This window comes from Panthera uncia, assembly GCF_023721935.1.
Source record: "Panthera uncia isolate 11264 chromosome A1 unlocalized genomic scaffold, Puncia_PCG_1.0 HiC_scaffold_17, whole genome shotgun sequence".
Classification (NCBI taxonomy): Eukaryota; Metazoa; Chordata; class Mammalia; order Carnivora; family Felidae; genus Panthera; species Panthera uncia.
Window position 1 is genome coordinate 4,648,985 of NW_026057577.1, and position 16,685 is coordinate 4,665,669.

General features: G+C 52.6%; 2 protein-coding genes and 1 long non-coding RNA gene across 3 annotated transcripts in view; 2 read left to right on the top strand and 1 right to left on the bottom strand.

The window, feature by feature from the left end:
- The first annotated feature begins 881 nt into the window (after positions 1-881).
- On the top strand, positions 882-1,344 carry H3-4 (H3.4 histone, cluster member). The gene is given in 2 exon segments (XM_049648416.1): positions 882-1,050; positions 1,053-1,344. Coding segments are annotated over 2 exon segments (396 nt in total). The 5' UTR covers positions 882-911; the 3' UTR covers positions 1,310-1,344.
- A 12,150-nt stretch (positions 1,345-13,494) lies between these two features.
- TRIM17 (tripartite motif containing 17) overlaps positions 13,495-16,685 on the top strand; it is a 6,834-nt gene continuing 3,643 nt past the window's right edge. The window contains exons 1-2 of the mRNA XM_049648370.1: positions 13,495-13,609; positions 15,699-16,132. Of these exons, the coding sequence (XP_049504327.1) occupies positions 15,704-16,132 (429 nt within the window). The 5' untranslated portion in view covers positions 13,495-13,609; positions 15,699-15,703. The remainder of the gene's footprint in view (positions 13,610-15,698; positions 16,133-16,685) is intronic.
- The window catches only part of LOC125934830 (uncharacterized), a 1,835-nt gene continuing 1,060 nt past the window's right edge, over positions 15,911-16,685 (bottom strand). Inside the window, exons 2-3 of the long non-coding RNA XR_007461536.1 lie at positions 16,505-16,591; positions 15,911-15,994 (exon numbers count right to left, since the gene is read on the bottom strand). This is a non-coding gene — a long non-coding RNA (uncharacterized LOC125934830). The remainder of the gene's footprint in view (positions 15,995-16,504; positions 16,592-16,685) is intronic.

Below are 16,685 nucleotides of genomic sequence, written 5' to 3' on the forward strand. Positions count from 1 at the left end.
GTTTTTCAAGTGCCTTTAGCTCAGAATAATCCTTTCAGGGAAGTTGCATTTGAGGATGGCACATCGGGGTGCCCAAGTGTCACTGGGGTGGGGCAATGAGGGATCTCCTTCCATAGGATGAAAGGAACACGACAGGGAAGCTGACGGGACAGTGGGTCAGGGAACGTTTGCCCTGGGCCGACGGGTTCCAGGAGGGGCCAGGGATCAGGACACGGAGCAGCACGGACGCTTCACCACATCCGGACAAATGGGCACCTTGTTTGGATCCGCCTATGGAGACAGGCAGTTCAGCCAACTGTCCCTGGGGGAAGGACGGGGATGTGGACAAGTTGTGTCCCATGGTGTCACAGGTCAGCAAAGGGGCACCCCTGATTCTCGTCAGAGTCAGGCAGACACGAGGGGTGGGAGAACCCCTTTAACTGCTGGCAGGGAAAACTATGTGGTCACCCCGGAAAAGCTGAACTCAGAATGCAGGCTTCTAGAAGGGTCTTCGGGCCCTGGAGCGTTCGGGAGCCAAGAGGAGTGTTGAGGGGGAAAGGAGGGAGCTGTGTGGGAGAGGCAACGCCCACAACGACGCCCTTGGCGAGATGACCTGACCTTGACCCTTACTCTGACCCTAGCCCCTGGCCTGCAAGTGCATGAGCAAACACTCCGTGGAACCAGGAGATCTCCTCGCTACTAACAGTCTTGCGGCAGAGGTGCGGAGATAAAGGGGCAGGCGGCCGAGAGGAGCGTCCCGCGGGCCAATCAGAGCACAGCTTACCATCACGCCACCAGCGGTCGGCCAATGGGACGGCCGAGGCCTCTATAAAAGCTGACACTGCCTTGGTTTTTGTTTCGTTTTTGTTTTTGTTTTTTATCGGTTTCCATCGGGACAAATGGCTTCGGTTTTTTCTGTAACACTGCAAGCCATGGCTCGCAGGAAGCAGACAGCGCGCAAGTCCACGGGCGGTGAGGCCCCGCGCAAGCACCTGGCCACCAAAGTGGCCCGCAAGAGCTTGCCGGCGACCGGCGGCATCAAGAAGCCGCACCGCTACCGGCCTGGCACAGTGTCCGCCACTACCAGAAGTCCACCGAGCTGCTGATCTGCAAGCTGCCGTTCCAGCGGCTGGTGTGCGAGATCGCGCAGGACTTCAAGACCGATCTGCGCTTCCAGACCTCGGCCGTCATGGCGTTGCAGGAGGCGTGCGAGGCCTACATGGTGGGGTTCTTCGAGAACACCAACCTGTGCGCCATCCACGCCAAGCGCGTTACCATCATGCCCAAGGACCTACAGTTGGCACGCCGCATTCGCGGGGAGCGCGCTTAAGCGCCACGCGCATGTGTGGGCCGCCAAGCCCTGAGTCGTCACTCTCCCCCTAAAGGCTCTTTTCAGAGCCACCACCAGTCCACAAAGGGTGCTGTGCCAATCTGGGGTTCTTTCTGGCTGGTTCCAGCTTCCTTAGCTTCCAGTTAGCTGGTTGTGTTCCCTAGGGTTCATGCGGGGGTTTAACCAAATGAAAACCCTAACAACCGGGGTGGTTACCCATAAGTCCAAGAGTGGAGTGGAGAGGAGCCCACCAGAGTAGGGCTACCTAGAGAATGCGGTTGGAGGGCTTTTTCCCACTGGGTGCCAGCATGTTTGGTTTTATTTTAATGTTTTTTATTTAAAATTTTTTTAACATTTATTATTGAGACAGGATGAGCAGGGGAGGGGCTTCAAGTCTTTAATCTGTCAGCACAGAGCCTGATACGGGGTTCGAACTCAAACGCGAGATCATGACCTGAGAGGAAGTCAGTTGCTTAACTGAATGGGCCACCCAGGTTCCCCTAATGTTTATTTTTGACCCAGAGTGTGAGTGGGGGAGGGGGAGGGTAGCAAAAAGGGGGGGCAGAAGATCCAAAGCGGGCTCTGCGCTGACAGCAGAGAACTCGGTGTGGGGCTCGAACTCCCCAACCGAGAGATCATGACCTGACCTGAAGTTGGCTGCTCAACCGACTGAGCCATCCAGGCACCGCACAAGCATGTTCATAATTAAAATTTTAGGTTGATAGAACTCTAGGGGCTCCTGGGTGGGGCTCCTGGGTGGGTCAGGCAGTTAAATGTCCAACTGGGCTCAGGTCATGATCTCACAGTTGGTGAGTTCGAGCCCCGCATTGAGTTCTGTGCTGACAGCTCAGAGCCTGGAGACTGCTTCAGATTCTGTGTCTCTGTCTGCTCCGTGCCTACTCATGTACCGTCTCTTTCAAAACCAAACTTTAAAATAAATTTTGTTTTTAAAGTTGGTAAAACCCAGTCGCTGGCCAGTGCTGGTGACCTGCAGACGGCCAGCCTACACTTCCAAGGTCCTCCTAGCTGAGTGAAGGCTCAGACGGAGAAACACTTGGTGTGAACGTGTTTGCGTGACAGCCCAATGCTGTCTGTGTGCAAGGGTGCATTTTCCAACCTCAGACCCAGTTTGTTATCCGCTAGACTTAATTCAAAAGCTTCAATGAAAGTAGCACACGCAGAAGTGTGTTTTGAATGTTGAGAAGAATCCTGAAGTTTTAGGATGTACACAAGCTTACAGTGTTCAGGGAAGCCCATGTTCTGGCTTGAAAATCAGTGCTAACCTTCAATGCTAGGCTCCTTCTAAGTAAATCCAAGTCTGGCCACTGTGTCTTTACTGTGCTCACAAGTCCCTTTTCTTGGCAAGGGTTTTTCCAATGCAGGAGAGCTAACCCTCCATGCCCTTCCCCACATTACCATATGACCTGGGGCTGGGCAACTAGCTACATCTGGGGAAACCCAGATGATGGGAAACCATGCAGATGATGTGTCCTTGGCAGGATAGGCTACATATCATGATGGAAGACCATGGGGTGGGGGAACGGGGCGGGTCCACGTCATTCTGTTCTGTTCCAGAACAGACTCTGACAGAGCATGTTCTGCCCGAGGACCAGAGGTGAGGAGCAAAGAAAAACAAAGAAGTGATGATAAAGGAAGAAAGTAACTGACATCCCTCACAGTCATATAAATGGATAGTGAAGGAAGCCTTTCCCACACACTTATCTGAACCTGTGGTTGTGTCCCTGCAGCAGGGGTGGGAGGGGTGGGGGGGTGGGAGGAGTGGGGGGGTGCGAGTTGGGGGGAGTGGCGGCGGTTCCTCATTGAGCAAACCCTCTGCACAAAACCACCCTCAGGAGATCTGATCTGGGCAGAGCCACTGCCAAGGGAGACACAGCCTCCTTGCTCTCCAGAGAACGTTCTGGCACCCTCGCAGCATGGCAGGGTACGAGAGAGAGGACCATGGGAAAAGTGGGAAAGGGAGACAGCACAGGGGCAGGACGTGCCAGGAGTTGCCTCACTTGTGGTGTAGCTGGGATCCCTCAGCAAACACATATATATGCACATCGCGGGAGTGCTGTCATCTGAAGTGCACACTTGCATGAATATTTGTTTCAAATTTTTTAATGTTTATTTATTTTTGAGAGAGAGTGAGACACAGAATCAAAGCAGGCTCCAGGCTCCAAGCTGTCAGCACAGAGCCCCATGTGGGCCTCGAACTCACGAACTGTGAGATCATGACTTGGGCCAATGTCAGGCGCTTAACTGAGAGACACCCAGGTGCCTCATGAATATTTTTTTAATGTTTATTTACTTTTGAGAGACAGAGTATAAGCAGGGGAGGGGTAGAGAGAGGGAGACACAGAATCTGAAGCAGGCTCCAGGCTTTGAGCTGTCAGCACAGAGTCCGATGCAGGGCTTGAACTCAGGAACCGTGAGATCATGACCTGAGCCAAAGTCGGACGCTCAAGCGACTGAGCCACCCAGGTGCCCCACTTTTTTATAATGGTTTATACAGATTAAATATTTTATTTTTTTAATGTTTATTGAGAGAGAGAGAGAAAAAACACAATTGGGGGAGGGGCAGAGAGAGAGGACAGAGGATCTGAAGCAGGCTCTGTGCTGACAGCAGAGATCCTGATGCAGGGCTCAAACTCACGAACCATGAGATCGTGACCTAAGCCAAAGTCAGATGCTTAACAGACTGAGCCACCCATGCACCCCTCAGGGACAGAAGTTGTAAAACTAAATGAAGGAAGGTAGGCCTGGACAGGATCGCTGGCTGGGGTTCAGAGTGGGACTACCCAGACAGACACCTGTGAGACAAGAACACACACACGTGCTCGAATTGATGAGAAAAAGCTAGGCTCTGATAAATCGAGATGGTTCATGGTGGGGAGGGGGCAGGAAGGGGCACATGGTGGTTCAGACATATCCCGTGGGCCAGCGATGTTCCTTTTCTCATTCGTCATACCTCATGCATACTGTATTCCGGTGTGTGCATTTACTGCTTAGTAAAATGAATCTTTCTCCTTATGCTTCTTACGGGCTGTGAATATATGCCCTAATTTGGTGGGGGGGGGGGGGAGCAGGAGGGATCCTCAGTGCCTGAAATATTGCCAGCACACACACACACACACAAAAAGTGCCACACTGAAAGAAGAGGATGGGCCACGTGGATTCCAGCAATCCGTGGAGGACACAAGAGTGCTGGTTCAGGAGCCCCATGACAGGCCATCATGGAAAGGAGGGCACAGCAGGTGCATTCAAGGACAGCCCTGTGGGGCTGGCACTCCAGAAGGACATGGGACATAAATAGCTGGGGTTGCACTGGGCCTGGGGCAGAGTGGGGAGCAGTCTGGGCTTCCCGACTAGGGAGTCAGGAGGAATCAGGGGCCCCCCACCCCTGCTGACTCTTCTTAAAGGACAATGTTGGGGAATGACATCAAAAGACACAACCACCGTGGCACCTGATTAAGCATCTGACTCTTGATTTTGGCTCTGGTCATGATCTCACCGTTCGGGAGTCCGAGCCCCATATCCGGCTCTACACTGGCGTCGTGGAGCCTGCTTGGGATTCTCTGTCTCCCTTTCTCTCTCTGCCCCTCATGCACACACACTCTCTCTCTCAAAAGAAATGAACATAAAAAAAAAAAAAAAACACATGACCACTGATTGACCCGAGAGCTGGCCCCAGGCATTCAGAGGCCCCTCACTTCCACCCCTTGTCTTAGGAATGTGGCTCCCATTTGCCTTTCCCACTCCCAGAGGCTGCTCCGAGATAGAGCCTTGAGATGCTGATGTGGTGTTGAAAACAGCTATGTGATATACGTGGCTGAGTCCAGTTAAGGCCCCTTTATAAGTGTTTCAGATCTGGTGGGCCTGTGTGGGGATCTATTTGTCTTGCTGGCCCCCAAGACAAGCCTTGGGTGTAAGTTCCCTTTGCTTACCACAGCTGCCTCCTGCCATCCTCTCTCTTGGATGTCAGCCTGCCTTCCGAGTCCAGGGACCCATTCCAGATTGCACCTGGGGAGCTCCCCAGGGGGTTACAAACCAGCAGATGGCTCCTGGTCATCTGCCAGCCCTACTGCCTGAGATCTCCAGCCATCCCACTGAGCCTGTCCTGCGGTTTTTGAAGGACATAATACCTTCATTTGAGTCCCTGACTCAGGTGTGCATATCCACCCTGAGTTGGGCCACAAGCCCTGGGCATAAGAATGTCTGTTCCCAGACCAGAGGGTTCCCAGAAAATCACATCAGAAAGTCCCACTAAGGGGATGCCCAAGTGTGTCCACTCCCTGTTATGGGGCGAATTGGGTGTACCCCCAAACTCTGCAAAATTCCTGTGCTGCAGTCCAACTCCCAGGACCTCAGAATGAGACTGTGTTTGGAAATGGGGCCTTTAAAGTGGTGTTAAGATAAAATGAGGTCACTATGGTAGGTCCTAACCCCTAGGACCAGTGTCCTTATAATAGGATAGGACACAGACACACACAGACGGGCGACCGTATGAGGACACGGGAAGAGGATGGCTGTGATACTGTGATTGATAATGAGACATATTTGGTCTCCCTCTGCATGCCTGGCATAGAGCTCCCAAAACCTTTGGAATTTTCTGTAATGAGAATGATGGATGTCATGATGTCCATAACAGGCTCCTGTATCTGTGTTGTTGCAGTGACTTTGGAAAGCCCCCAGGGATGGTGGCTAGTGACTGGGGGACCCAACCATTGGACCAAAGGGTTAGAGGCTTCAGTGCCGCCTCCTGACCTCTGGGGAGGGGAGAAGGAGTCAATCATCAATGGGCAATGGGTTAATCAATCATGCCTGTACAATGAAGCCCCCATGAAAACCTAGGAGGATAAGGTTCAGAGGGCTTTTGGGTTGGGGAACAAGAATGCATCCACATACTGGGAGGGTCGTGCTCTCTCCACTCCATGGGGACAGCAGCTCCTGCAGGCGGGATCCATCCAGATCACGCTACTGATTCATATGCTTTCATTTCTTCTGTAATAAGCCACGAATCTATCAAGTGAAACATTTCCCTTAGTCTCTGAGCCCCTCCAGAACATCAAACCCGAGGAGGGCCGGTGGGAACCTCTGATCTGTCGCCTGTGGGTCAGAGCACAGGTGACATCTGGACTTGGGATTGGCGTCTGAAGTGGGGGTGGTCTTGTGGGGCTGAGCCTGTGGGGTCTGATGCTGACTCCATGTGGACAGGGCCAGAGCAGAGTCCACATAGATAGTGTCCTGAGTTGTGCTGTAGGACCCCCACCCCCATCTGCTGTCGCAGACTTGCTGGGTGTAGGGAAAGAACCCCTCCCTCCCCCCTACATATATGTGGTGATTAGAAGTGTCAGAGGAGGGGTACCTGGGTGGCTCAGTCAGTTGAGCATCTGATTTCAGCTCAGGTCACGATCTCCTGGTTTGTGAGTTCAAGCCCCGCGTCGGGCTCTGTGCTGACAGCTCAGAGACTGGAGCCTGCTTCGGATTCTGTGTCTCCCTCTTTCTGCCCCTACCCTGCTCACACTCTGTCTTTGTCTCTATCTCTGTCTCTTTCTCTCTCAAAAATAAATAAAAACTAAAAAAAAATTTTTTTAAAGGAAGTACAAGAAACACACAGAAGTGCATTTTTTCACAGCAGGCTCATCTACACACCAGGGAGAGACACCTGGGGACGAACCAGCCCCGCCACCACCTGGGTCTCAGACTTCCTGTCTCCAGGCCTGGGAGACAATGTATGTGTGACAATACACATCCAGGCTGTGGTATTTGTTATGCAGCCCAAGCTGACTGATATGCTATCATCACAATTAAAATCAGCACTCAAATTAGTTGTTTTTCTCCCTCCCACTAGACCGAGGTTTCTAGATTTGGGGGCAAGAGAGACTTGCCTTACTCTTGTTCTGGTGGGTGAAGCTGAGACTCTGGGGCTGTTGGTCATGCCATTTAGTGTCATGTGAAGCTGGCCCAGGAAGCTGGGACCTGGATTCTAGGCTTTGTCCACTGCCCTCCTGCTTCTCCCTGTTTGATGGACCCCACCAGGAACTCCCTCTGACGGTCCCCTGACCCGTCCCCAAGAAGAAAGACAGGTGCTACCCGGGGGGCAGAGGGTGCACAGTGGACAGAAGGGCACATACAGAAGATGGTTACCCAGGAAAGGATAACATCAGACCCCAAAACAGGAAAGCCCCCGTGGTCTCAGCTGCCTGGATTGGGATATGGGAAGGAGCTGAGACATGGTCCTGGGGAGGCTGTCACCACCTGCTAAGGCAGCAGAGGCCCAAACAGACACTGCCAGCCATCACTGCAGAGCCCTGGGCCTCGGGTCCCAATGGCTCAGATTCGTCGGGGGTCTCATTAAGCCAGAGGAGCAACCTTCCCGCATTTTCTAGAGTCACTGGCTTTGAGAGCTGGTGACCCCCGTCACGTGGTAGAGGCTGTGAACTGGCCTACTGACTGAGGATGTGTTGCCGTATGATCACCGAGAGGCTGAGGGAAATGGGGCTATGCTACCCCAAAATACACCACCTCGGCATCCTGATGATTTTAGCTGAAGGCAATTGAGAAACAGCAAACACAGGAGGAGCTCTCTGCCCTCCCACCTATTCCACTTAAAAGCAAAGCAAAAATCCCCATTTGGTCAGGAAATTTCCATTGGCAAAGGTGCCCCCTCTCCTGTACCAGAAAGAGGGTGAGCTCCTATCACCAGAGATGGGACAGAGATGAGTCTGTGTAAACAACGCTTACCTATCATTGGTTCCTCCCTCAAGTTTCCCAGACACCCTCCTAAAATTCACCTCCAGAAGCCCCAATCCCCTTTCCTTTGTCTAGTTACTTCTCCACAACCTGTCACCCATAAGCCAATTTGTGTTTTTGCTTCCTTTCTGTGAAGGCCCATACACATAACATTGTAAACATAAGATAAAATCTGTATGCCTTCTCTTCTATTAATCTGGCTGTTGTCACCTTAATTCACAGACCCCAGGTACAGAAGATAAGAGGGTAGGAGAAAAGATCTCCCTCCTCCCCTACAAGGTCCCTGGTGCCCATATAGTGAGTGTGAGAAACAACCCTTGCTGTGGTGAGCCTCCAGGATGCAGAACTGTGTGCCTCTGCCACAGAATCCTCACAGATACAGCTGGTTCTATGGTAACTGCAGATAAAAACAATCACGTTAGCAAGAAATTTGGAAACCAGGGTCTGCAAGAAATGGTGACAGCAATGCAGGTAGGGGGCTACAATCTGGTAGGCAGGGGACAGGGGGAACGGGGTGGGGTAGGGTGAGCCACAAAATTGAGACCTGCAGATATTTGAGGGACTACACGAGGTAGAAGAAGACAAGGATGACTCTGTGTGGTTTCCAAAGGAAAAGCCAGAACCCCACCTTGAAGCTGCAGGGTTGCCGGCACTTGACCTAAGGCCGCTCCCCCCAGATTCCTGGTACAGGACAGAAAAGCATGTCGCTCTCCAGGAGCCAGATGCCCATTGTGAGGGTTCCTGCAGGAAGGGTCCTGCTGTGTCAGGAGGGGGAGGGGAAGGGGAATGGCCCTCCAGCTTCCCCATCTACATCCCACATCACAGCTCTGAGGGCGTTCAGCTCATGCTTCAGTGCTGACCAAACCAGCCAGGCCCCCTTGAGTTCTCTTCTCCACGAGTCACCTGTGGGACCTCACCCGTGGACTTCTGTGCCCATCCCAGCAGAGCCCAGCTATAGTAAGAATCCTGCTGAGTCTGCCTGGTGATAGATCTCACCCTGCCCCGACGCTTGATGTCTGAGTAAGTTCCTCACCCCCCATCTTTTTTTTTTTTTAGGTTTTAAAATTTATTTTGAGAGGGAAAGAAAGCGCAAGTGGGGGAGAAGCAGAGAGAGAGGAAGAGAATCCCGAGCAGGCTCTGGGCTCTCAGCACAGAGACTGATGAGGGGATCAAACCCACGAACCACGAGATCGTGACCTGAGCTGAAGTCAGATGCTTAACTGAGCCACCCAGGCACCCCCCTCACCCCCCACTTCTGACATTTTTGTATATCCTTGACCCGCCTGAGTAAGAATATTGAAAACCCAATGCCACCCACTAAAGGTTTGTGTCTCTCCAAAATTCATATGTTGAAACGTAACTGCCAGTGTTGTGGGTTTTGGAAGCAGGGTCTTTGGGAGCTGATGAGGTCCTGAGGGTGGAGCCCCCACTGGTGACATTTGTGCCCTTATAAAAGAGACTCCAGACAGCAGCACCATTGCCCCATCCACCAGTGAAGACACAATGAGAACACACTTCCCACAAACCAGGAATTAGGCTTTCACCAGATACTGAATCTAGCAGCACCTTGATCTCAGATTTTCCAGCCTCCAAAATTATGCAAAATATGTTATTTATAAGCCACCCTGTCTATAGTAGCCTGTTAGGGCTGAGCCCCTCTCTCACTCACTGGTAGAAACCTCCAGCTGTCTCTGCTGCATTCAGAGTTCAGCTCAGTTGAAGTGAAAAGAGCATCTTTCCATTCTTGCTGAATAAAATGCCTTTACCACCTTTACCTAGTAACCAGCTCTGTGTATCTCAGATCAAATATGTCAGGGAATCAAAATATGTCACCCCTGAACATTCCACTTTGGTATAAGGGTTATTTTGAGCACAGGATGGGCTTTCTGCTCTTTTTCTATCTGCCTAAAAGCAGGGCATAAATCCCCTTTGTGAAGGAAACGGAGAATGACCTTATTACCAGAGATGGAGGCAGCACGGAGATGAATCTGCATAAGAAAAACCTTACTATAACCCTTTTTAGTTGGTTTCCCCCACATATATTTACCTTCTCACGATTTAACATCCAAAGAAGCCCAAACTCCCTTTTGTCAGTTCTGCACAATATATCACCCTTTGTTAAAATTGCATACAGACCCCCAAGTCTGTTGCTCTGGGTTTTTCAATTCTTTTCTATGAAGCCCCATGCACATAAAAAAATAACATTAAATCAAATTCATAGGCTTTTCTTCTGTTATTCTGTCTTTGTCAGTTTAATTTGCAGACCTCGGAGTATGAATCTAAGAGGGTAGAAAGATTTCCTTTCCCTACACCTCAGAAGCCCTAAAGACTAAACACTACAAATGCACAAAAATCATCATTTGAAACTTTATATTTCCTTTCATACTTTAATTTTGTGTTTCTGTTCCTCTGACTAAAAGTGGCAAATGTGGATAGAAACCAAACATCAAAATCTTTAGGTAAATCAGATCATGCTCTAAACCAACCTGGTTCACAACTGTGGCAGCATGTTAATGCTGGGGAAATATAATGAAATGCAACGAAATTTGCTCCCAACCCAGTGAAACAAAGAGAGAAACAAACAAAGAAAGAAAACAATTTTGTTGTCGAATGAACATTCAATCAGACCACCCACCACGTGTTCCCAGTCCCTTCTTCAGACATTGAAAGGATGCATTTCAAAAGCACCAGGAAAAGGAAGTCTCTTATTTTCAACAGAGAGAACCAAACCTCTTGTTTTTTATTGTATTTTTTCTGACAGTGAGAGGCTTTCTGACAGCTTTAAAAATAGTGGTGCAGGGGCGCCTGGGTGGCTCAGTCGGTTAAGCATCCGACTTTGGCTTAGGTCATGATCGCATGGTTCATGAGTTTGAGACCCGCGTCAAGCTCTGTGCTGACAGCTCAGAGCCTGGAGCCCACTTCGGATTCTGTGTCTCCCTCTCTCCCTGCCCCTTTCCTGCTCGTGCTCTATCTCTGTCTCCCCAAAATAAATAAATGTTAAAAAAAATAGTGGTGCCAGATCCCTCCACAGAGATTCCGAGCTGCTCCTGCACAGAGTTGTGTAAAGCTCCCCGGGGGAGGGACCCCTGGGTAGCTCAGTCGGTTAAGTATCTGATTTCGACTCAGGTCATGAACTCACAGTTCCTGAGTTCGAGCCCCATCTCAGGCTCAGTGCTGACAGCTCAGAGTCTGGAGCCCACTTCAGATCCTCTGCCTCCCTCTCTCTCTCTCTGTCCCTCCCCCACTTGTGCTCGCTCTCTCTCTCTCTCTCAAAAATATAAACATTAAAAAAAATTAGGGGCGCCTGGGTGGCTCAGTTGGTTAACCATCCGACTTCTGCTCAGGTCATGATCTCACGGTTCGTGAGTTCAAGCGCCGCGTCGCGCTCCGTGCTGACAGCTTGGACCCTGGAGTTTGCTTCGGATTCTGTATCTCCCTCTCTCTCTGCCCCTCCCCAACTAGTGCTCTCTCTCTCTCTCTCTCTCTCTCTCTCTCTCTCTCTCAAAAAAAAATAAATAAATCAACATTAAAAAAATTTTTTTGAATTAAAGCTCCCTGAAGAAGACCTAGGGAGTCCCCACTGTGTAGCCCTCTTACAAAGCTCAGCTCTAAAGCAAACCTTCCTTGGCAAGGAGTTCCCAGGAATGACAGTCAATGGTGGTTATGTAAGAAACCCAGTTTTGGAGATGTGTGGGAAGTGTGGGGGCCACTCCGGACCCCAGAACTGCCACATTATTTTAAGACAAAGTCACTTAAGATTCAACAGATGCAAAAGAAAGCTGCCTTGGGGCTTCTCTTGTTTGACTAAAAGCAGCAAGTTCTGGAAACGAGGTTGCTGGAAACCTCTCCATCCCCAAGGAGACGGAAAGACCACTGGCAGCTGTGGAGACAAAGCTTATCTCCTGTTCTCCCCCAAAACCCACTTGCCTTTCCTAAAGGAACCTGTTTTCCCCACAAAGGCTACCTGTCCCCCTCCCAAGGTGCGCATGAAACTCACACCCCTTCTAACCTTTTCTGGTTCCCCAAGGATACACAGTAAGGTAGTTTTTTGTCCTGTCATTCTGTCTGTCCTCCTCCAGGTATTGTCTGGAGCAGGCAAAAGATGAATCCAGTGCTGTCTGGGGTTTGCTTAAACAACACAACGTTCGGGGCGCCTGGGTGGTTCAGTCAGTTAAACGTCTGACTTGGGCTCAGGTCATGATTGCACAGCTAGTGGGTTTGAGCCCCGCATTGGGCTCTGGTGCTGACAGCTCAGAGCCTGGAGCCTGCTTCAGATTCTGTGTCTCCCTCTCTTTCTGACCCTCCCCTGCCTGTGCTCTGTCTCCCCGCAGACAAAACAACAGGCCAGATACATCAAACGTGGTAAAAGGCTCATCTGGGCACTTTATGCACGGGATTCGTTGCTCTCCTGTGGGTCTTCCTGACACCTTTTTATTCAAGGTTTGAACATTCCATGATTCTGTTCCCTGAAGGGAAAGACACCCTCCGCCCAGAACGCCCCAGCTGATGGAAAGGGTAGCAGAGGGGTCGTGGCTCTGGGAGGGGGGATTAGAATCAGCATCAGGCTGTCCGCCTGGAGCTTCTTGCACCGCCCAGGCCCAGGCGCACATAAAAAGGGTGAGCGCCCAGCCTGTCCTGGTCCTGTGCGTCTACAGCCACATGCCTGTTTTCCCCGCCCTCCTGCCCTGGCCCAGCCTCAATTTCCTCATCTGTCGGGTCCCCCAGACCCTAGGACTTGGGGGTGGTCAGCCACCAGCGAGCTCTAGGTCCGGGTTGGGGGCAGCTACCCGCCGAAGCAACGTCCGGGCGGGGGCCGGACCCCAAGGGGTCGACCGTTCCCAGTGCCCGTCGGATATGATCCTCCTTTCCTAACCGGGGATCTGGACGACGCCCCCTCCCCTGGACCCGGCTCTGAGCACTAGCGAAGTCACCACCGGAGAGGTGGGGCTGTTGTGAGAGGGTCGCCCGCCCTGCTGCCTCCTCCAGCGACCCCACTTCATCCCCACCCGCACCCAGCGATCCCTTCACCTCCCGCACCTCCCCCCCTCCACGCCGCGGGGAGCCCAGACTTGCTCTGTCTTCTGCTCTCATCTCTTCCCCATTGTGGATCCACCCCTTGCCCCTTCCCCACCTCCCCCCTGCCTGCAACCCTCTTTTCCCTCTCAGAAAGATTACCCCCCACTGGCCTTTGCCCCTGCAATCTCTATCATCCCTCTTCCCTCCCCCCGGCTGGGTTGCCAAAACCGCCGCCGTCCCACCCCTGACCCACTCTGCGCTGGCCCCCGCCTCATCCCCAGGCTCCTGACAACCCGCCCCACAAAGCCTCCCGCCCCCATCCCCTGCCCCCACCTGATAACTAGCACCCCCCTCCACGCCGCCCCTGCCCCCGCCCCTGCTGACGCCACAAAGCCCAGCACCCCCGGGGGCCCCCACGCCCCCTGTGACCACCGCCCCATGGTCTTCACTGCGCAAACGCAGGCTTTCCAGGGCGCTATTTGCGCGCGTGGCTGAGGACGACCGCGGCCTGTGGCCCCCTCCCCGGTGGTGAGTACCGGTCCCTCCAGGGAAGGGGCAGGCGGCACGTCACCCCTTGAGCGCTGAGGCTCTGGTGGAGACTTCGTGCGCTGCCCCTGTAGCAGACACAGCTTCCAGGATGGTTACAGCCTGGGACCAGACGGGTGAACTGGTTTTGTCCCTTTACAGAAAAGCATTCTCGGATGGAGGGTGGCCTGTCCATCCTCACTGACCTGGGGTCCTTGGGCGTGTCGCCTCCATCCTGAGCCAGACCCCCAGCCCACCAGCTTGCCCCGCTGGCCCGCGTTTCTGTTGGGTGGGCAGCAATGCCCCTTAGGGTGGAGAGAGCAGAGGGACACCCTGAACTCACAGTGTCTGCAGAGACAGCTCCAGATAAATTGAACCAGGGTCTGGGACGTGGGAGGCCTGAGGCATCCAGCCCTGCTCACTGCAGATGACTGCAGAGAAAGGAGCTGGGATAGTAAAGTCCAGAAATGATGTTCCAATCCCCTAACAGGGCTCGAATAACACCCTGTGACCTGCAGAGGGGGCTTTGGACCTCCCTGGCATAGGGTCAGGGGTACAGCCACACCCAGTGTGACCATGTGTGTGCATGTGTGTATGTGTGTGGTCTCATGTGTGCATGCATGTATGCATGTACGTGTGTGCGTGTGTGACTGTGTGTGCATGTATGTGTGTGCTTGTGAGACTATGTGTGCGAGTGTGTATGTGTGTGCTCTCATGTGTGTGCATATATATCTGTGCGTGTGCTCTCATGTGTGTGCATGTGTGTGCGTGTATGTGCTCTCGTATGTACGTACATGTGTGCATGTGTGTGGCCGTATGTGGGTGTGCTGTCGTGTGTGCGTGCATATTTGCATGTATGTGTGCATGTATGTGTGTGCATGAGTGACCGTGTGTGTGCATATACGTGTGTGCGTGCATGTGTATTTGTGTGCATGTGTGCACTGTGTGTGCATATGTATGCTCTCGTGTGTGTGCACGTATGTCTTGCGTGTGACCATGTGTGTGCGTGTGCATGTGTGTGCGTGTGTGACCGTGTGTGTGTGTGTTCTCATGTGTGTGCATGTGTGTATTTGTGTGTGTGCTTGTGAGACTGTGTGCATGTGTGTGCATGTGTATGTCTCTGTGTGTGCATGTGTGCATCTGCGCACATGTACATGTATTTGTGTGTGTGTGCATGCATGTGCGCACATGTGTGCATACATGTGTATTTGTGCGCGTTTGTATGTGCATGTGTGCTGTGTGTTCTGTGCATGCGTGCACACGCGTGTGCATATATGTTCTCTGCACATGCGTGCTCTCGTGTATGTGTGCATATGTGCGCATGTGCGTGTGTGCTCTCATGTATGTGCATGTGTGTGCATGTTTGCATTGCGTGTGTATGTGCATGTCTGCTTGTGCGCGCATGTGCATGTGTGTATGTGTGTGCACGTGTGTGTGTTTCTGCGTTCATTTGTGCACGTATGTGTGCAAGCATGCATGTGTGTGTATTTTTGTGCCTATGTGTATACGTGTGTGTGTGTGTTCTGTGCATGTGTATGTGTGCATAAGTGCGCGTGTGCGCATGGGTGCGCTCTTGTGTGTGTGCATATGTGCACATGTGTGTGTGCTTGCTCTCGTGTGTGTGCTCTTGTGTGTGTGCATGTCTGTGCATGCACTCACGCACACCAGGTGTCTTTTCTGCACTGCACCATGTGGCAGAACACCAGAGCTGACACGTAGTCAGGACAGTAAAAACAGACTTTGTTCAGGATTACTGTAATAGGGGATGAGAGATCCCAGCAAAGAACTGGCTCAACTCAGTATAGGGTGGACCAGTGGGGATTTATGGCGGTTCAGGGGAAGTGGGGGTTAGTGATGAAAAATCTCTGAGAGGGAGATTCTTGCCAAACTGGCCAAACAGGATTCTTGCTGTAGATAGGTCAGTGGGAGGTGAGGAGCCAGATCAGACATCATGTGGGGGGTGGGGGGTTGGGGGGACGCTCTAACGCAACCTAGCAAGATTCTCCCTACAGTGGGTGGGGCCGGCCACAGACAAGGGTTTGGGGTGGAGAGGATCAAGGAGCATGTGAGGGACACTCCACTCCCTGCCCAGGAAGCATGGATGCCTTGGAACTTGCCAGAAAGCTGCAGGAGGAGGCCACGTGCTCCATCTGCCTTGACTACTTCACGGACCCGGTGATGACCTCCTGCGGCCACAACTTCTGCCGCGAGTGCATCCGGCTGACCTGGGAGAAGGCCAAAGGCAGGAAAGGGGGGAGGAAGCGGAAGGGCTCCTTCCCATGCCCCGAGTGCCGGGAGCTGTCCCCGCAAAGGAACTTGCGGCCCAACCGCCTGCTGACCAAAGTGGCTGAGATGGCGCGGCAGCACCCGGGCTTCCAGAGCAGGGACCTGTGTGCAGAGCACCAGGAGTTGCTGAAGCTCTTCTGTGAGGACGACCAGATCCCCATCTGTGTCGTCTGCAAGGAGGCCCGGGAACACAGGACCCACAGGGTGGTCCCGGTCGAGGAGGCCGTGCAAGAGTACAAGGTGGGTCACAGGGACGTCCTGGTGCACATGTAGTAGGCAGGACAAGAGCCCCCATAATGCACGGCCCAAACGTCCACAAAGCTGGTGGCCTGGAGTCCACACTGTTGGAGGCCCTGCCCCAGGTCCGTGCAGTTAGGGCTCCAGCACCATGGGCTGAGAGCCCTCATCCTGGTTCCCTGTCCTCACTGGACGGGGAGCTCTGTGGGGTCTGTTGTATGATCACACTAATCCCATTCCTGGGGGCGCCACCCTCGTGACCTGATTGCCCCCCAGGAGCCCCACCTCCTCACTCCACGCTGGGGGTTCGTATTCAGCATGTGGGCTTGGAGACATGTGCCAAGCACAGCAGAAAGCAAATATAGGGAAACTCACGGAAGAGAAGGGTTGTTAGTGCACATGCATCGGGGCACCAGCTCGCCACCTTCCTGTAGGGCCATAAACCTTCCTGGGATGAGACCCCTGGCCCTCCTCTTTCTCTGGCCTTTACTCAGTTAAGGGGAGCCCCGAGAAGGTCTATTTCTGCAGTGCTGATCCTTGATTGGCTCCAGCTCAT